This window comes from Cannabis sativa, chromosome 2, assembly GCF_029168945.1.
Source record: "Cannabis sativa cultivar Pink pepper isolate KNU-18-1 chromosome 2, ASM2916894v1, whole genome shotgun sequence".
Classification (NCBI taxonomy): Eukaryota; Viridiplantae; Streptophyta; class Magnoliopsida; order Rosales; family Cannabaceae; genus Cannabis; species Cannabis sativa.
This window is the reverse complement of record NC_083602.1, coordinates 51865705-51886571: the sequence shown is the minus strand read 5'-3', so window position 1 is coordinate 51886571 and position 20867 is coordinate 51865705. Positions and strand designations below refer to the sequence as shown.

The 20867-nt window shown below is 31.8% G+C and overlaps 2 protein-coding genes across 8 annotated transcripts; one reads left to right on the top strand and one right to left on the bottom strand.

Moving 5' to 3' along the window:
• The first annotated feature begins 3293 nt into the window (after positions 1 to 3293).
• Positions 3294 to 6861, top strand: LOC115720959 (uncharacterized). 2 transcript variants are annotated; one of them, XM_061110593.1, is made up of 3 exons: positions 3458 to 3845; positions 4371 to 4811; positions 4842 to 6861. In XM_061110593.1, the coding sequence occupies exons 1-3, from the start codon at positions 3798 to 3800 to the stop codon at positions 6762 to 6764; spliced, it is 2412 nt and encodes an 803-aa protein (XP_060966576.1). In that variant the 5' UTR covers positions 3458 to 3797; the 3' UTR covers positions 6765 to 6861. The 2 variants fall into 2 exon arrangements, with proteins under 2 accessions (XP_060966575.1, XP_060966576.1); XM_061110592.1 differs by having other exon boundaries at positions 3294 to 3845; positions 4371 to 6861.
• A 702-nt stretch (positions 6862 to 7563) lies between these two features.
• Positions 7564 to 19125, bottom strand: LOC115719625 (transcription factor PIF3). 6 transcript variants are annotated; one of them, XR_009686275.1, is made up of 10 exons: positions 18680 to 18958; positions 18349 to 18393; positions 11442 to 11607; positions 10113 to 11331; positions 9907 to 10008; positions 9717 to 9782; positions 9296 to 9361; positions 8666 to 9197; positions 7921 to 8044; positions 7564 to 7821 (listed from the first exon to the last, which is right to left on the bottom strand). XR_009686275.1 is itself a non-coding variant. In XM_061110596.1 (8 exons), exons 3-8 carry the CDS (start codon positions 11501 to 11503, stop codon positions 8691 to 8693), a joined length of 2022 nt encoding a protein of 673 aa, XP_060966579.1. In that variant the 5' UTR covers positions 11504 to 11607; positions 18349 to 18393; positions 18680 to 19119; the 3' UTR covers positions 8275 to 8690. The 6 variants fall into 6 exon arrangements, 3 of the variants coding, with proteins under 3 accessions (XP_060966579.1, XP_060966577.1, XP_030504594.2); XR_009686274.1 differs by having other exon boundaries at positions 8679 to 9197; XR_004012197.2 differs by lacking the exon at positions 18349 to 18393 and having other exon boundaries at positions 8679 to 9197; positions 18680 to 19125.
• Positions 19126 to 20867: the final 1742 nt, after the last annotated feature.

Below are 20867 nucleotides of genomic sequence, written 5' to 3'. Positions count from 1 at the left end.
GCAAAAGAAGATAGAAATTACCATAATAAATATCCAACAAGGGTAATTTGATAACATAAATAATATATTACGTTTGAACATCAGTTCTTTCAAAATTTAAATAAATAAAATAATATATTATTTTAGTTACTTAGAATAAATTAAAACATACAAGAAAAATCAAAGAGTATGTAATTTGTTTATAAAAAGATACTAGATTTTATATAAAAATTTACAATTTTTCTTTCACACGAAATTTTTTATAAAAATAATATTTTTTTATAAAATAATAAAACAAAACAATTAACATAACAGTCGAACAACTAAAAAATAACTGTGGAATAACCGTGAAAACTTAACATAGTACACAGTATTTTTAAAAATAATATAGTACTTTTGAAAAAAAAAAAATACGAGTAAAATAATTAAAAATTTCAGTGGTGTAAAAATCCCTTAACCTTGATCAATCTAAAAGCCCATTTTATTTTGTCTTTATTTGTTGGGCTATTTTCAAAAATATAGGAAAAATTATTAAGGTTATGATAAATATGGCATAAAAAGTAAATGCCACTAAATATGGCATTATCTAACCAATCAAACTAAAAATATGGGTTTTTTCTAAAAAAAACCATATAAGACATTAAAAAGAAATCTGAATTTAAAATTCATAAAAAATAAAAACTTAATTAAATTACCATAAAAAATATTAAAATTCTCTTCATATTTATTTTTTTAAAAAAATAAAACAAATAATACTATAGTGATTGCCGAAGTTGTCACTTGTGCTGGAAAAGTCATCGGAGTTTACTGACACGGAAAGTCGCGGAGTAGCCGCGTCTGCGGAAAAGTCGCCGGAGTTCTGCCGGTAGAAAAAGTCATCGAATTAGCATTGTCGCCGGAAAAATCACCAAGAAACCGGTTTAACATCAAGAAACTAGTTTCTTGGTGATTTTTCCGGTAATTTTACTGGTGACAATGCCAAGTCCGACGACTATTAGGAGTTTGATGTCGGTGTCTTGAAAAAGTTGCCGAAGTAGTTCCTGGTGTTGGAAAAATTGCCAGAGTTATTGTCGGCGTAAAAAAAGTCGTCAGAATTGGCATTGTCGCCAGCAAAATCATTAGAAAAATCACCAAGAAAGTGGTTTTTTCATCAAGAAACTGGTTTCTTCACCAAGAAAGTGGTTTCTTCATCAAGGAACTAATTTTGTTACACAACAATAATAAAGATTATGAAAACAAAACAAAAATGATATACACTGAAAATAATTGAAACCAGTTTCATCAATCAACCAAATAGAGAAAAAAAATACAAAAAAAATTACCAAGAAACTGGTTTCTTCATCAAGAAACCGAAAAAAAACCAGTTTCTTGGTGATTAGTCCGATAATTTTTCCGGTGACAATGCCAATTTTGACGAATTTCTCAGAGTTTACTGTCGGTACTGAAAAAGTCATCGGAGTAGATGTCGGTGTATTAGTCGTCAGAGTTGCTACCAATGCTAGAAAATTCGTCATAATTGCCATTGTCGTCAGAAAAATTACCGGAAAAATTACCAAAAAACTGGTTTCTTCATCAAGAAACCAGAAACCAGTTTCTTGGTAATTTTTCCGGCGACTATGCCAATTCTGATGACTTTTACGAAGTTCTTGTCCGCTGCCGGAAAATTCGCCGGAGTAGGCTTAGCGTCGAAAAGTCGTCAGAATTGGCATTGTCAACAGAAAAATCACCAAGAAACCGGTTTCTTAGACTTCAAGAAACCGGTTTCTTGGTGATTTTTCAGTGATTTTTCCGGCAAAAATGCCAACTCCGACGAATTTTCGCGGCCGCTTGAACTCCGACGAATTTTCGTCTACCGACCGCTACTCAGTGACTTTTAAAACACTTGCAGGCAAACTCCGGTGACTTTTCCGGCATCAATGACAAATAAAAATTCCTAAACAAATAAAAATATTAAATATGGGATTTAGAAACCTAATTACATATATATGGCATATCAAATACCATAAAAAAACCTAAAAATAAAAAAATACCATATAAATTGGCCAAACTTAAATGTGCCATATTTATCATAAGAACTTTTAAAATCCCATACTAAGTGTAATTTCCTCTTTGTTAGAGCCTAAATTTTAATGGGCCTAGATTCTAATCTGCTCTTTAAAATGATGAAACTATAAGTTTTAGGAATTTTTAAACAAAATACCTAAAATGACATATTTTTCTAACATTTATACAGACTATGACTTAGTTTCTTATGTTATTTTTTTAATTACAACTTTAAGATGAAAACAATGTATAATAACATAGTACAAATATGAAAACAATATGCAAACAACATAGTATAATATTGCTTTCAAAACAATATAAAAAACAACAATCCATTTTTTGTCTGAAAAAAAACCAAATCCGTAAAAATGTTAAAAAGAAAACTGTAAATTTGTATTCTTGTAAGATTTTTGTATTTTATCGGTATTTATGAAAAAAAATCTTTAAGTTTTATGCCAATTGTGTTAGTATGTAGTAAGTTGGACTAGTTATGTTGCTTCCAACTCTTCTCAGTGCTAAAAAAATTCCAACTTAAGATACAATTGAACTTTAATCGACACATTTAAAATGACATTGTCTGAGTTTCAGCTACAACAAACATCAATATTTTCATATATTAAATTAAAAGCCATAATTTAAAATAATTGTAAACTTTTTTTAACCTATCTGTCTTTTGTCAGATTCCAAACTTCCAACTTGTTCCAAGTTGGAGATGCCCTCAAAGTTGAAGTACTTAGTTAAAAGAAAAAAAAAAAAAGATGAGGAACATTATCACTGCAGGGCCTCCCATGTGGAGAAAAGCCTTTTCTAAATGACCTTTTCCTTTTGTAAATGGGCTCCCAAGGCCCATGATCTGCCTAATCCTCTAAATCTCAGTCTCACTCCCTCTCTCACTCACTTTCAACAGTCAGATCAATGTCTTTGTATGAAAAGATGATGATGATGATTCTACTTTAATCTCTCTGTATTTTATTTATCTACTTTATTATAAATATTATCACACTATTTTCAAAAAAAAATATTATCACACAATTTTACTTTATTAATTACAAACAAACACATAGTTTTAGTTTCCCTTCAAGTGTAAGATATTCTCTTTTTATCAAATCTTCCATAATACAACTCACCAAAATAACTTACTATTAACTTAACAATAATATCTGTTTGGCACTTATTATTTTTAAGAATACATACATATAAATATAGATATAGATATAGATTATATATCTTTATATATATATATATACAACTTCTACTTTCTAGGCTGGGATCCACAACCACTGTGGCTAAGGTGATCAATCATGCTTATATTAATATATTTCGACCGTTTAAAATGATAAATTTTTGGTCCCCTACACAATTAAAGTTTGTCACTTTGCAAAAACAAGGCCACTTTATATTTAAAACACATAATTTCTTTCTTTTTCTTCATATAATTTTTGTTATTAGAGAAAAATAATTAAATGGAATCAAATTGCTAATCATTCCAAGCATGCCAGATCATGTGATATAGTCTGTCATTGACAACCTGTTTTCCTTTCTCTCTTTTCTTTTGTGAGTATCTGTGTGGAGTGTGGTACCCTCTTCTTCATCTTCTTCTTCTTCTTCAATTTTAGTAATAAAGAAAAAATAAATAAAAAAAGAGTTCAGGTGGGCTAGTTGGGTTGTTGCCAACCATATCATTCTTTTTCCTTTTTTATGATCTTCTTCTTTATTATTGCAAAAAACCCATCAAACAAGCTCAAACTCTCACTTTACTAGTTCTTGAATTTCTCATGGCTACTGAGACTGAAGTACCCCATGAAACTTCCATTACTGATGAGGTTAGTCACATAATATGTATAGTTTCTATTACTCTGTAGTTAAAGTCAGTGATCAAGTATGTTATGTATGTTGTTTATATCCCAGTTTCATATCATCAGATCATATTTCTTTGCTGTTGATTATTATAATATTTGATTTTTTACTTTTTTTTGAAACATGGATTTTCTATATTCACATATGATCTTTGTTTAATATGATGAACATGCATGAATATGATGAGTAAATTTACAGTCTGTTAGTCACTCTGAGAAGTTTAAATCCTCTGCAGTTGTTGTCTTACCATGTGAAAATTTTTAAAAAAAAAACATGATAAATTTATAAGTTGAGATAACAAAATATAAATAAAGACTGTTCAATAAGTAAGAGGATCTTGGTATTGAATATCAGTTGTGTTACTCTATTTGTAATTGGATCAAGTAAAGATGTTTATGGTTTGATTCAGTGAATTACTTGGTGCTTCTTCTGTTTTGACATTAATCCTAGTTGGTCTGTTTTCTTAGTTGTTTTTATTTTACTTTTTGTAGAAAGTTGAGCTTGAGAATAAGGTGAAAGAAGATATAGTTTCTTCATCTAAGATTAGTGGAGCTGAGGAGTCACCTATTCTAGCTGACCCTTCAGTTAAATCTGAAGCTACAGAGGAAAAGCCAACTGCAGAAGAAGAAAAATCTAAAGATGAGAACTCACCAATTCCAGCAGTGATAACTGATAAGCTTGAGGATAAGACAAAAGATGTTGTTCCGGAGCCAGTAAATGAGGCTGAACTAAAAGTGGAGCCGGTAACTGAGGCTGCAGTGAAAGAGGAGCCACTAACTGAGGCTACAGTGAAAGAGGAGCCACTAACTGAGGCTGCAGTGAAAGAGGAGCCAGTAACCGAGGCTGCAATGAAAGAGGAGCCAATAACTGAGGCTGCAGTGCAAAAGGAGCTAGTAACCGAGGCTGTGATGAAAGAGGAACCAGTAACTGAGGTTGCAGTGCAAAAGGAGCCAGTAACTGAGGCTGCAGTGAAAGAGGAGCCAGTAACTGAGGCTGCAGTGAAAGATGAACCAGTAGATGAGGCTGCATTGAAAGTACCAGTTGTTGTGAAAGAGGAACCAGTAACTGAAGCCTTATTGAAAGAAGAGCCAGTTGTCGAGGCTGCAGTGAAAGAAGAACTCGTAGCTGAGGCTGTAGTGAAAGAAGAACTAGTAGCTGAGGCTGCGGTAAAAGAAGATCCAGCGGAAGTAAAAGAGGAACCAATAACTGAGGTTGTAGTGAAAGAAGAACCAGTAACTGAGGCTATAGTAAAAGAAGAACTAAAGGAAGAACAAATTGAGATTTTGGAGAAAGAGTTAGACGAGCCATCGAAGATGATTAATGTTCCTGAATTGTCGAATGAAGCAATAGAGGAACCAAAGGAGATAGTGAATGTTGAACCTGTCAAAGAATCAGAACCAATAGTGAAAGAAGTTGAAAAATCTACTGAAGAACCTAAAGTGGAGGAAAACCTGGCAAAACAAATCAAAGTCACTGAACAAGTTGAAGAAAAGTCTTCTGTGATTGAGCCTAAGGAAAGTGTGAAGATTGAAACATTAGTAAATGAAGAGTCTCTGTCTGATAAGATTGAGCACTCAGTAAAAACTGATCATAAAGATGATGAGTCCAGTTTGGTCAAAGCATCACAAGAAGTTTTGATTGGTGACACAGAGAAGGTTGGTGCTGAGGAAGAAAAAAAGGATCTAAGTGAAGTTCAAGAGGCTGAGAAGGAGACAGCAAAGGTTGAAGAAGAGTCTGCTGAAAAGAAAGTGGAAATTCATGAGAGCCAAAAAAGCGAAATAGTAACTGAAGATTTAACTCAACCACCTAAAGAAGAGGCTGTCACGGTTAGCACGATTGAGGAAAGTGTTGTAGAAACAGTTGTTGCAGAGGAAGAAAAGAAGGATTTAAACAAGATTGATGTTGTGGCCAACATACCGAAAGAGGGAGGACTTGACATAAAGAAGGATGGAGGAGAAGAGTCTGTGGAAAAGAAAGTAGAAACTCAAGAAGAAAAGGAAAAGAAGAGTGAGGTGCCAACTGAAGTAGCTAAAGAACAAGATGCTAGCAGTTCAACTTCTATAGCCAAAGATAGCGAGAATTCATTTCAGGTTGCTGATAGAAATATTGAGTTGGTGGAGGAGAGGATAACTGAGACACCAGCTTCAACTGAAACAAAAAAAGAGGATAAGCAGGATCAAATTATTACTATCGCTGTTCGCGAAACACTTGAAGAAAAATTCAGGCAAGATGACTCTGAAGTTAAAGAGAAGAAACCAGAACAAACTGATGCAGACAAGTCCCAGGATGAAGTAGTTCCAATTATTCATGAGCTTGTTTCAGAATCCCAAAAAGCTGAGACTAAAGTTAAAGATGATGAGCCTGATGTTTCTGTTGAAGTACCACAGAAGGCTGAGGCTGATGTTAAAGAAAAAGAAATTGAGAAAGCTAATGCAGATAAATCCCAGGATGAAGTAGGTTCAGATGTTCATGAAGTTGTTGAAGAGTCCAAGAAAGCTGAGTCTGATATTAAGAAAACTGAAGAAGGTACTCCAGTTGAGTTGGCAAAAGAAACAATTGATGAGTCTAAGCAACCTGAGGTTGAAGTTAAGGAAAAAGAGGCTGATGAAAAGCTTGAAGTACCAATTGAAGAGTCCAAAGTTAAAGAAGAGGAGAAGAAAACTGAAGCAAATAATTTGGAGAAAGAAAAAGTTGAAGACATTGAAAAATCTGACAAAGCTACAGATGAAAAAGAAGTTCTAACCAAGTCCAGTCAGAAGCAGTCAAACACCATTCTGTCAAAGGTGAAAAGTTCACTTGTTAAAGCTAAAAAAGCCATCATTGGGAGATCTCCAAGCTCAAAAACACCAGCTTCTGATGGCAAAGGGGACATTAAAGTCAAGTAAAAGAGAAAACAATGGTCAAGTTTAGAAAATATATTGCATGTTTATGCAATCTTGGACATGCATAATGCAGTGGTTGGATTTTAGTGTTGTTGATGTTTACTCTTGTCTGTTTTGGCTCCTACTTTTGGCAGGGATGTGTATATAGAAGGTACAAGGATGCATGCAAATACTCAATATTGTAAAAACTAGAAAGACATTTGTTACCCTTCTTTTATAGGTTTATTTTGTTTTTCTTTGTATTACTTTTTATTTTGTGGTTTATTATTCCATTGATTTCAGTTGAGTACTGTTTTGTTTGGTGGTGCTTTGCTTGGATACTGTTTGTTGTCCATTATGATAAGAACTCTAGTTTGTGGCTAATGTGTACACTTGTATCTTTATTACTATTTTTAAAGTTGTGATTATTATTGTCATTCAAAAAATTGTACTCATGATTCTTTTACAGCCATTGTTCTTTTCAATTCTTTCCTTTCCATTTTTGTATGATTTTGCTTACTGAGAAAAACATCTGCTTGTAGAAAATTACCACACATTGTTCTGCATCAAACTAAGAAATAAGTGTCATTTTTACTTAGGAAGGAGCACACATTTTCAGTTAAAAAATATATACACAGAAGAAAGTGAAACATGGTGATTCAACACTCCTGTTATGATCCACTTTCACTGATCCTTTTGTTAAAGTCTGATTAAGTATATTAAGTCTGATCCAAAAGTGTAAGTCAACATTAAAAGATACATCAATATTGAAAGATTGTTATAAAAACTCTGAAATACAAACTTGAAAACATAATTGTTAATATTGGTGTGTATAACTCTTGCATTACATTAACAACACAGGTTACTAGTTTAATTTACAAAATGAAAAGAAAGAAAGGAAAAGAAAAGGCTGTGAGTTTTCTCAGGATAACAAAATTAGTATCCTCTTGAAATTATTGTACATGCTCAAACTCATTGACTCTTGAGTTCTAACCTACTAGTACTGGTGCTTAGCTAAATTTTTGTGATAATTTGAAAATCACAAGCAAGAAAAAAAGTAGCTGCAAATTGGGTTTATCTCCTGAAATAAAAAAAAGATTAGAGTTGGTTATCATTTCATAACCTGAAACAAAAGTAAAGTACACATAAAGAGAAAGCATTTTGGTCAATATTTACTTACTTGTTAGGACCCGACCTCGTTTATCGTTAGTAGAGTCGGGAACTTTGCTGCCATTGACATCTGATACTTGAACATTGCTCTGCACCAAAGCAGCCTATTCGAACCCCTCATTTGTGGGTTGACACTAGAATTACAAGAGAAGAATGAATGTGAATTGTATTGTCAAATGATGATCAAAGTAAATAGCAGAATGCATAAACATGGCAGCGAATTGTAGAACAGAAACCAAGTACTTTAAATTTATGAAATAAACCCCACTTCCAACTTTTTTTCTCTCCAAAAGCAGAGAATTACTATATGGTGTAACAGAATAAGGTTTCTCCAAGAGAACATTTCAATACTCATCATGGAACATTGATGCCAAAGGAGTACTTTTCCATAAACAATCCATTTAGTCATTTTACACATCCAATCCATCAATCTTCATTACATTTTAATTATGTATTTACAATCTCTCTTTTCTTTTTAGAGGAAAGTTTAAATAAGATTGATTCTCAATGATAAAGATACTGAAACAATTAAGGAAATTTAAAATAACTAAATAACTTAAGAACCTATTATCTAGAAGTAGGTTATTATGATAGAGATTATGTACTCCAGAAGAAAAACAGTGACGATAAGTAATCCTATTTTTAACTCGAATCAGAATTATACTGAGAAGAAATGAAGTTACATGAGGGTGAACAAAAGATAACAAAGGGACCAACATGTTGGCTTTCTTCTCTAAGAAAATATTATGTCACACCTCATGCACAGACCTGAGTAGATGTCTAATTCGTGGAGCCACCGGCACCATTGCTCTGCACCACTTGAGTGGTCGTATCCTGCACTGGATCCTTCGAGGTATATGGGCGAGCTGACTCCATATTCTCCACAGACCCACCGACCCCAGAAGCATTTAATCCCATAGATGGCTTCATGAAAGTTCCTCCCATCATAGGTACTAAGGGTGCACGTTGCATTGGCATGGAAATTCCTTGACCAGGCAGCCCAAACACCTGAAGGTTAGGACCTGTCATCCCATGCATGCCAGCAGAGTGCCCAGGAATAGGTGGGCCAGGATAATGTGCTGCGTGCATAGGGGGAACTTGAATCATAGGATAGCCAGATGATCCTCCATTCATGTCGGGCATACTCACTCCGTAACCCATGCCCATACTCATTCCCATTCCAATACTCATTGGAGAGAAATGTGCCATATGGGATGCATGCATATGTTGCATTCCTGGTGGTAACATCATTGGTGGCATACACAAACCTGCTCCCATTGACATAATCTGCATAAAATTCAAAAACAGTACCATAATATAAATCAACATACAGATTAAAGAGTTAATTTTCAAATCTGAATCTATTAGAATTAGAGGAAGTCTACCTGCACTTGAAGTTGAAGTGTCTTTAGATACTCAATAGCTTCATCAAGCATTGAAGCTTTGTCTACCTAATTATGACATTGTTAAATAAGAACATCAGCCAAAACATATAAAAGAAATATATATACACATATATGTGTGTGTGTAAGAATGAAATATTAGCCTAAATTTAAGAAAGTGAGACTTCTCAAGTTCTATGATTATTAGGATTATCTCCACTGTGTAACTATTTTTTCAGAGAAAAGTTAAACTTTGAATTCAAGAGAAATACAATAGAGTTTTAAGTTTGACAGTCAGAGATTAACAAACCTTTAATTGGCTACATAAATACACTACCATAATTTAAGGACAAACCAGTCTCTATATCAATTGGAAAGTGTACATAATTTAGTAATTCCAAGAAATATGGACACATCTCCAAACCTTATTGCAATTTGGTATGAGTTCTTGTAAGGCCCGCATCTTCTCGTTAATTCTATCCCTTCGTCGCTGTTTAATAAGGTCAAAATAAAGTAGCAGCTTGATGTTAAAATTCAAAAAGAATTCAAATAAGAACTGCAAAGGGAATTATAAACTTCTTTATAGCGAAAACTAGTATTACTGAACTCCTTACCCTTTCAGATAAATTATGCACTTCTGCTGCCCTGCTTCTCTTGGACCCCGAGCCTCGAGTATGAGCAGTCTTTTTAACACCCACTGATTCTTCATCAACATCCTGAACATGATGACATCTTCTTGGTTTATGGAGGAAACGAAAAGAGTGAAGTGAAGACTAGAAATTACTGAAAAGGATGTGTAAAAATCAGTATTTCGACTTACATCACTATGGCATTCAGAATCCTCGGTGTCACGAAATTTCCTCTTCAAAACATGAGTTGGATCATCTGAAGCTCTCTCCACACTATTGCCTGAGCAAACGGAAGAAGAAGCAACAACAGGCTCTGTAGCCTTTTCACCATCCCGTGGAGCTCGAGTTGCACTTTCACAGGGAATTTGACTGAAGTTTAAATCATTCTTAGAGGCATCTTCCAGGGAAACAGCTTCTGTATCTTTAGCAGCACATGGCTCCTCAAGAGGCCTAGCCTCTGAAAGTTTCAAGTCAATACCAGAAGCCATTTTTTGGCAATGTGTACTAGTTTCCTTCCTTAAACTACTACTTGAATCAATTAGTGTTGGCTTAGGAGGACTAGTACTATTTGCCGCAGAACCATTATCCTTATTTGGCAAACTCTCCATGTTCGATGCATTAGAGTCATTGGTTGTACTGGTGTTCTTATGATTAGTCTTTACAAGGGCAACAGGTCGGGAGAAATGAGAGAAATTAACTACATTGGAACTATTAGTAGGTGGTATAGGATCTTTCTTCTGCATTTTTTGGCTAGGAAAACTACCAGGAGATGGAATGAGAGCTGAATCGCCACAAACACAGTGGCGGGCAGCACTACTTGTGTTGTCAGCAATTGCATCCACTCCTCTTGATCTAAAAGATGGAAAGGATGTTTGGCAATCCTGGGATGATGATGATTGATACAACTGAGTAGTACCAGTTTTAGATCTTAAAATATTAGCACCAACCTTAGACCCCTGCCTTTGATCTAAACTACTACCATAACCTACAGAACTGGCATTTGAGTCCCTATATAGCAGGTTACAACTACTTTTATCATTTGATACAAAATTATTACTCTTGGAAATGTCATTAACAGTCACACCAGATAACTCAGGCAACATATCAGGACAGTATTCATGTTGTAAAGATCCATCAATTGGATAATTCAACCATGGCATCATATCATCATCATGACTCAAACCCACTTCATCAGATGGCACAGACATTGGAATTTCATTTAGTACAGCATCCACAGTTCCAAACTTTCCTGTCTTACAAGTTGTTCTATTTCCTACATCTTTGTCTCGAGATTTTTGGGTATAAGATGGTAAATAGTGAGAAGTTGGGTCTTTTCTAGTTCTAGTGGACTGACCTTGTGTTGAAATCTGACCATTCTCCCATACAAGCTCAAAAACATCATTTGGGGGTCTGCATCAAAAAAAGAAAAAAAAAAACAAAGTTTAAATAGGAAACTATAATGCAATTCAATGACATGAATGAAACAAAAAAAAATACCAATAGAGAATAAAAGGGCTTACGGAAAATCTTGAGTTGTATCAACCCTCCTTCTAGCTAAGCGATATAGCTCAGATAAAGGCATGATGAAAGCTTTGAAAAAATCACTTCTTTGCTAACTCAGAAATGCCTCCAAAGATCAAAGCACTTGTTCATTATTGATAGCTTCCAAAGAAACTACTCTTGATTCTGAATGCATAGTTCAAAGAATCAGAATAAAGAAACTCATGGAGAAATAAAAAGCCAGGCCAAAACCCCGCTATGAGACAATATCAGTTGAACTTTATATGAAAAAAAAAATAATGGTGTTTCTTTTTGCAGTTAAAATTTACAGAATAAAATCTTTCTTTTTAAATAATAAAGTCCTTATCAGTAAGTTAAAATAGTTTAATAAGTAAAGTAGTAGTCAAACCAATTCGTTATGACAACCAAAGATCTCAAAAAACCTCCAAATTAAGCTCCTTTGGCATTAAAAATTCATTATTTTCAACTTTTCTAATCATTAAATAAAAAAGTTTAGAAAACCCAGATTATACTTTCTTCATTAATCAATAATTTCAACCAAACACCATCTAGAAAAAGATTACGGGAAAAACCAAGTAATCCAAAGAAAACAGCCAGAATCCTCAAGACCTAATAATCTACGTGGAAATTCTTTTAAAACCTACTAAAGTTCAAAACAAGAGACACTATATTTTGGGAAAATCAAGTTCCGCATGCATTAAACATGTGAAAATAAAAATAAAAAAATTGATACAACTTTCCTGAAAGTGCAATCTAAGAGTCAGTGACTGAAAGCGCGAAGAAAGAGAACTAGTATGAAAGAGAAAATCTTCACACTTTTTTAGAGAGAGAGAGAGAAAGAAAGGGCAAGTAGACGTGGAAGATGGTGAAATCCCAGCCAGAGTTGCAGGGTGCAGAGTTGAGAGTGTATGTGAGTGTGAACAATATAATAGAAAGAAAGTTTACGAAAGACTCCACAATCTTTTTCTTCTCGGGAAATAATTATTTACTACCCTATATTTTATTAAAATTTTGAGTAATTTGCGGCATAAATATCTAAGTTTTATGTCGAGTAGTAGATAAATACCTAAGTCCTATTTTTGGCGGTAAAAATACCTTCCGTCACTACTCTGGAACTTCCGTAGGTACCTCTCCGTTATGTGCCAGGTTAGTGTCCATGTGTCACTCGTTCATTGGTCCACGTCATTAATTTTTTTATTTATTATTTAAATGTTTAAAAATGATTTAAAAAATTATAAAAAATAAACAAAAATAAATATAATATAATTCTGTGTATATTTAAAAATTAAATAAAAATTATTTTTAAAATAAAAAATTATAAAATTATCAAACCCATCAACTTAAAATCTAATCATATGTTAATAAAAAATCCAAAAGAAGAGAATTCGTTTGTTAAACACAAAAATTTAAAATCAAATTAAATACAAAATTAAATTCAAAACCTAAAAAATCTGAGAACATAAATCTCTAACCCCTAATATCACGTTCTTCTCCCCCTTCACTTCTGCAAACCAGAACCGGTTTCAGGTTCTTCTCTCTTCTGCAATTCGAGGGTCCTGCGAAGACTCCTCGGCGTTCTTCTCTCTCATCGTCGTTGGCCTACGAAGACTCCTCGATGTTCTTCTCTCTCATCGGCGTCGGCTTGCGAAGACTCCTCATCGACGTCTTCTTCCTCCTCACCATTGGAGCAGTCCTCTTTCACCATAGTTCATCCTCCTTTTACTCTTTCCTCGACAACCTGCGAACCAGAGGCATGCTTTCATCTTCTTTATGTCTCTCCTTGTTCCCAAATCGTAAGAAGACCACAAATCCCTCATTAGAGTTTGTGGTTTGTGCTTTTATTTCTGGGTTTAAATTTTTATTTATGTTTCTAGATTTGTGGTTTAGGTAATCAACATTTAATCTACCTCATTTAAGGTTTCAAAATTAAAGTTTTGGCTTAGATCTGATTGTTTAATTTGTATTTTGTTTGTAATGTTTAGTTTTGATTCCAGATGAAATTTTGGGTTAGATCTGAAATTTAGGGTTTGTTTAGTTTTCGTGTATGTGTTAAATAAATTTTGTATAAATTATGAATATTTTGTTGAAGAATTTGGGTTTGTTTAGGTTTAATAATTCAAAAAAATAATTAGTTTTTGATCTTAGTTTGTTAAAAATCCGACTTTAGTTTGTTTAACTGGGTTTGATTTTTTAGTTTGAGTTTGTTTTTCAATATCAATTCAAAGAAAAATTAATGAGAAAGAAATAAAGGTTAAAAAATAAAATTATATTATATTTATTTTTTATAATTTTTAAATCATTTTTAAACATTTAAATAATAAATAAAAAAACTTAATGACGTGGACCAATGAACGAGTGACACATGGACACTATCCTGGCACATAACGGAGAGGTACCTACGGAAGTTCCAGAGTAGTGACGGAAGGTATTTTTACCGCCAAAAATAGGACTTAGGTGTTTATCTGCTACTCGGCATAAAACTTAAGTATTTATGCCGGAAATTACTCTAAAATTTTTACATTAAAAATACAAAATGCAATCTTTATTACACTAATATCACTACACGGCTATATCAATTTTTTTACTCTTCTTCTTTATTTTATTACTATTTTACCACATGCACACTCATTCCATGCATCGGTACACATGCTAACCTATGACCCCTATCAATCAACCATCCATCATTTATCTCTCTTTTTTTATTTTTTTTTCTTTTTTTTTCATTTCTTTTCAATTTTTTTTAAATAGTCACCTCCATAGCTGAACACTTCCCTCTCCATGATCCCAACTCTATTTTCTCTTATTTTTTTGTTCTTCAATTTTTTTTTCAACTCCTATTAACTGAATCTTATAATCGTTTTCCCTCTTTTAATTTTTTTCTTAATACATATATAAATATGGCTGTAACTCGTTCTTCATCAACTCCTTCCCCTATTCGAACAAAAAATTCTAAAATGGATTTGAAATCTTTAGCTAATAGGAACAAGGGTAAACGACCTGTTGTTGAGGAGGATGACTCTAATTTTGCTCCTCCATTGTCGAAACGTGGGCGAGTTCCTCCAAAGAAGAAGTCAAAGGTGGCTGCCCATGAAAAAATTCCTCAAGATGATGCTCAAAAAAATAATCAAGATAGAGTTGGTCTTCGGTATAAGGTTTGATTTTAGTTTCTTTTTAGTTTCGCCCCTATTTGAAAATTGTTTGTATTTGCCATTTGTGTGCCTTTGTGTTTTTTGATTGTACTATTTTAGGTTTTTCAATTTAGCATTTCGTTTAGTTTTGTTTGGTTTTTTAGGGCTTCTATTTTTTTAGTTTAATTTATTTGTTCTTTTTATGGGTTTTTCATTTTCGTTTGTTTAGTCTTAATTTCTGTTTCATTTTGTTGTCTTTTTTTTTTCTTTCTGTTTTTGTTTTTCTAGATGTTTTATTGTTTTTCATTTTAGTTTCTTCATTTGATCTATTCTCAGTTTGTATTAGTTTTTTCATAGTTTTTCAATAGTGTAAACGCGTTCTATATGTGTTTTTTTTAATATGTTTTTGTCTAGTTGTTTCCTGTCCATTTTTATATCATCAATGGGTAACAATTTCATTTATCATGGATGTTGATGTTCAAAGAGTTTTTTCTGTATTTTAGTTTGTTTACAGTTGTTTTGTAGTTTTATTATGGTTTTGCTACTTGCATAATATATAAACTATCATAAAACGATAATGCAACTATAAGGCAACCAAAACAAAAAATACAGACTTATACGTAACTGGTTGTACCTTAATTCGAATTTGCTCTTCTTATTGTATTTTTTAAAAAATATATTCCACATTGGAAACCAGTAATCAATCAAAATGCAACTGTATATAACGTATATCTATTATTCATGAGGTTTTTTTTAAAAAATTTCACATCATACATTGTTTTGGATTCGGTGGGAGCTTCAGATCTGTTTGTTACAAATCTACATTTCATGAATTTGGATTTCGATATTAGGGAGAGTTGTTTTGATCGAATAAAACAGAAAACAAATGTGTAATTTCAGTTTCTTCACAGTTTTTTTAGTTTTTTTTCGTTATTTTCTGTTTAGATCATTGCAGGTCTTCTTTAGGAGTTGATTTCGCCGGAATTAATGGTTGTATTTCCCTCGTTTTGGTTTAATTTTGGTTGTTTTGCTGATTTGAAACGATCGAGGTATGTTCATCTTCATCGTTCGCTCCGTGCAGCTGAAGGTTTAGTGCATGAGGTATTTTTGTAAATATTTATATGTGGACTGTATAAATATTTAATGGGCCGGCCCATAATATTTTTGTAATTTTTTTTCCTTTTTTGTATTTTTCTGTTTTTTTCCCTTTATTGAAATATACAAATTTAATACCTTATATTTTTAATAATAATTATTTAATATCCTTTATTTATAAATCCTCCTCATTTGGTTGTAGAATCTTTTATGGCATGTTTACTAATAAGTAATGGGAATCAATTAATTATTCCCTTACATTTGTTTACTTACATTATTAAAATTAAAAAAAAAGGGAGAACTTGATTAAATAAAGGAGAAAAGAAAGAAAGAACTTCCTTACCAATTTCGTAAGGAATGTCATTAAGGGTAATGGATTTTAATTATTTTTATTTCATTTTTTAATATTAAATATATAATGACAATTTTGTCCTTTAAAATATATCTTACAAAATAACTACCATATAATATAGTTTAACTCAAAAGGGCAATTTAGTCAATTTAAGCATTCTGATTACGTTTCCTAATAAAGTAAACAAGATAAATCACAATTATTCCATTTTCAAAAAAATTTAGTAAACAACATATTACAAATATTGATTTCGATTATTTTTCTTTTATTCTGTTACATTTTTCCATTAATTTATTCTGATTATGAATACTGTATAGTAAACATGCCATTAGTAATATTATTTATTTGGTACCTGGATTTTATTAATATACAAATTTAACGCTTTATATTTTTAAGGGAAATTTGCGGCAAAAGTTCCCAAAAAGTTTACATTGATGCAGATTAGTCCCCAACCTCCAAAAATAGCGGCAATAGTCCTCAAGGTCACACTTTTTATTTGTCCGTCGATACCCAGTTTGACAGCCCCGTTAAGTATTGGTAAGAATGCCACGTGTTGAAGTATTATTGGTCCAAATTTATAAAAAAATAATTAAAGAATAAATAAATAAAAACTTTAATATTATTTTTTATTTTCTTATTTTTTTCTTCACTATTTGTGTTTCTCCTCCTCCTTCATGGGGCACAAATCCAACCCATCCATGGCCATGGAAAACACAACAACTGAGAGGCCCAAGAACATGCTGCTCACTGCCCATCCCGATTCCTCAACCAGCCTCCTATTTTTTTTTTATTTTCAATCTCTATGCTGATCATCGTATCTCTTTCTCTCCCTTCCACCATCATTGATCCAAAATTCAGAAATGAAGGTTGGCTCGTTGCTCTTCAAAAATGTCCACATCGGAGCCATGGCAAGGTGAGTCTTCGACGGCGGGGCTGGCTACAGACAAGGCCCAAAGCTCATGGGGACAGAGAAAATTAGCATATCGGAGCTTAGGCTTTTACGAATCAAAGATGGTGGTGACTTGGGATCTCGCGAGTTGCCCTTAACGAGTTTTTCAATTTGGGTTTCATGAATCGAAGCTGGATATGGAGACCTGGACGATGGAGTTTCAGACGACTTATGGCGGTTGCGATTTGTAGATGGATGATGTGGTTTCGCCACAAAATTTGACGGGAGAAGGGTGAGTGGGGGTTGGGAGTCGACGTGTGACTGGATGAAGAAGACGTCGATGGTGTGGCTGGATGAAAAAGATGTAGATGGTGTTTTTGGAAAGATCTAGTGGATGTTTTTGGCAACCAATTTGCTCCTTCCCAATAGTGCCAAATCGAGCCCAATGATTTGGTAGACATCAAACAGCAGGAAGATGAGCCCCTCAAAGACCATATTCAATAGTTCTTTGAGGTACCCACTAAGACAAAAATACTTAGCAAGGACACAAGGGTAATGGCACTTGCAGCCGGACTTAAGGAGATGAGCCCTCTGTGGTTCGACCTTCATCTCAAGTTAGTCGATACCATGAATGACTTTCTTGATAGATCATATGGCTTTATCAAGCTAGAAGAAGCTATCACATGAGTAAAGGGCTTAAAAGATAACAAGAAGAAGTTGCTAGACTCCCCAACCCTTGACATTGGAGTGCAGGGTAATGGGAAGAAATGAGGCTCGAACAGAGGGAAAAGAGCCCATGGGAAATAAGGTAACTCTCCTGATGGAAAGAAGTTGCATATTTTTATTCAATTAATTATTAAAATATGAATTAAAATAAAAGAAATGTAATTGTTAATATTATAATTATTTTTTTAAAATAAAAAATTAATAATATATAAAGTAAATAAATGAAAAAAAAAATAGACAATAGAAAAAAAAAATCAACATTATATTATATATATAGATAATAAGTTTGTACTATTTGAAAAAAGTTGAAGCACATGTATATATAGACAAATTCCTCAAAAATGAGAAAGAACTCCACTCAAATTGCAATGGAAAAGTTAAAATGTCTTTTAGTGAATTAAGAATAAAAAAAATCATAGCTTATTAGTTTGAAGTAATTCAAAAGCAACCTAACCTGAAACAACTAAATTGTAAAAAAAAAGAAAAAAAACCCCAACCTTGAGCTTCTCTTAAAAGAACCCATCTTAGCATATCCAGATTCATATTTATATTCAGCCAATTTCACCAAAAAAAAATTGTTTGAGAATGGAATCAACTGAGGATGAGGTTTTCAAACCATTATCTTAATAAAATACAATTAAAAATAAATAGGACTACACAAAATAGTGTATGCAATATAAAAAAGCCACATAACTAAAATGGAAGAATTTTAAAACCTTCATTAGCGGCTTCTATTCTTCCATAAACTTCTCAACCTATAGCTACAAAATACATTAATATTTCTTATTCATAAGAATGACATAATAAACTAAAATCAAGTGCATTGTCCTTCAAGTTTTGAGATAACAAAAAGGTTTAATCCATAGCTAGATTACTTAAGCAAATCCTAAATGTGAATCCTCATATGGGATTTTGACTAACATGAAAAACAGGGTAACCTTAGTTCATCAATTTTAGTGCAGAGATACATTAATAGTCATATTTCAACTTAATAATGTAAAATTAGATCAACGAAGATAAGAGCAAAACAATAAAATAAAAACGTACCTTTTAAACTCCAAACTTGTAGAGAGAGATAGATTGAGTTGACCCAAATGAAAGTGTGTCAAATTCTTTCCCATACCAAATTAAGAAGATGAAATTCCAAATCAAAGTTAGAGTGTAAAAGAGGCATGTATGAAGATGAAAGGGGAAAAAGAAAAGGGGCTCTTCTGTGGTGGGGGAGAATAGGTTTAGCATGGGTTTATTAAATGTCTTTGTTCTCTGTATTTGAACCCTTCATACTTTCATATCATCTTTGTTATTATATAATATAGATTTTCGAATTATGTTAGTTGTGGGCTTTTAATTTATTTTTTATTTATTTATTTATTTATTTTCCACTTTTCCACTAATATTTTATAATGAAACATAACAATTTTCTTTTTTCTTTCATGATGATGATAGGGTGTGTGTGACCCTCCAAAAAAAAAAAAAAAAGAAAAAAACCCTCCTTTCAACTAATAAAATCATTTCATAACCATACATTAATGTAGTAGACACATATTGACCTTCCCATGATGAACATTATTCAAAAATCTTGTCCATTTTCAATTCGGGGGCAACTTTTAAAAAATATAATAAGGATTATATCACAAATAAACAGTTATCAATTAGTGAGTGATAAAATGTTATACCAATAATGTAAAGATATAAAGTTATATATATTCTTTTACAGTTTAATGGTATGCCAATAAGGCAATAATGTTGCTGTCAATCAATGATTAGTGGTATTGTAGTAATTTATTATCCAATTATATATATTATTATTAAAATATGTTTGGTTTAATATTAAATTACACTGACTATGATTTTGGTCAATTTTTTAAAAATTTAAAATTAATTAAACCAAACCAAACTATTTCACACAAAATCTGATTGGTGTGATTCAAAACTATAATTTGTATTTTGTAATTGATTTATTTTTTTTTACAATAATTATCATAAGGCAATATTAATATTTTAGTTAAATTTATTCTCAAATATTAATATTAAAAGATGTATATTAAGTATATACAAAATATTATATGAATTGCTACTGAGATTTTTATGCACGTATAATTTACTATAATGTACATAGAATTATAAATTTTCTTGTATATTTCTTACTTACGTCAAATTAAAGAGATATATATTTTTTTATCATTTCAATTTTTTTACCATTTCTTAATTTTCTTTACTTAACATAGTATTATGGAGAAATTTTATTTTATAGCTTTCATGTCAAAAGTTAATAAAAATATGATTTTTTGTAAACAAAAAACTATTTTGCTGGAAAAATAAAAAATATAATTCATGATAAAATAACTGGTTGGGTATCCTAAGAAGATAAGGTGACTGGTGACCTAATTAAACTGTTTTTTTTTTCATATTTTTCGAATTTTTTCTTTAAAATAACTTTTTTCTTTTTTTAAAAAAAAAAATTATATTTTTGTACACATTATAAAATGTGCAATTTTCACTAATATTATTATGAAATTTTTAAAAAAAAATTTAAAAAAATTACAAAAGTATGTTGATAAGGATAAATTTTTATTTTTACGATTTGAACATTTTTATTTACAAAATATATACTTTAGTAAGCTTTTTTTGTTATTTTATAATTTACTTATGGTTATCATGAGATTGGTCATTATTTTTTTATCTTTTATTGAGAAAATTATATTTTTGTAAATAAAAATTGTAGACCGTAAAATTATAATAAAATATATATTTAAAAAACTCATATTATTATTATTATTATTATTATTATTATTATTATTATTATTATTATTATTATTTAGGTAGCTAAAATGTCCTAGTTGTCCTTGAAATTTTAATGTGCACACCATTTATACACCAAGGTCAAAGTAGCCTTTTTACATACTTGCATCATTTAAGCTACGAGGACTTGTGGGACACTCAAAATTCTTACTTTATACTCTTTCTCTTGAAAAATGATGATGGACCCATTTTAATAAAGTAGTCGAAGAAAATGCCATAATAGAGTTATTATTATTATTATTATTATTATTATTGTATTGAAAAAATTATACAACTACTTAAATAATGTGGAAAATTATTATGTTAAATAAAATAAAATAAAGAGTTTAGTCAGATAATTTTCAAGAGGATGGGATGTCTGCTTGTTTTCCAAGAAGAAGATGAGAATAATTTATTAATATTTATTTAAAGTTTTTTATATATTTTTTTTTTG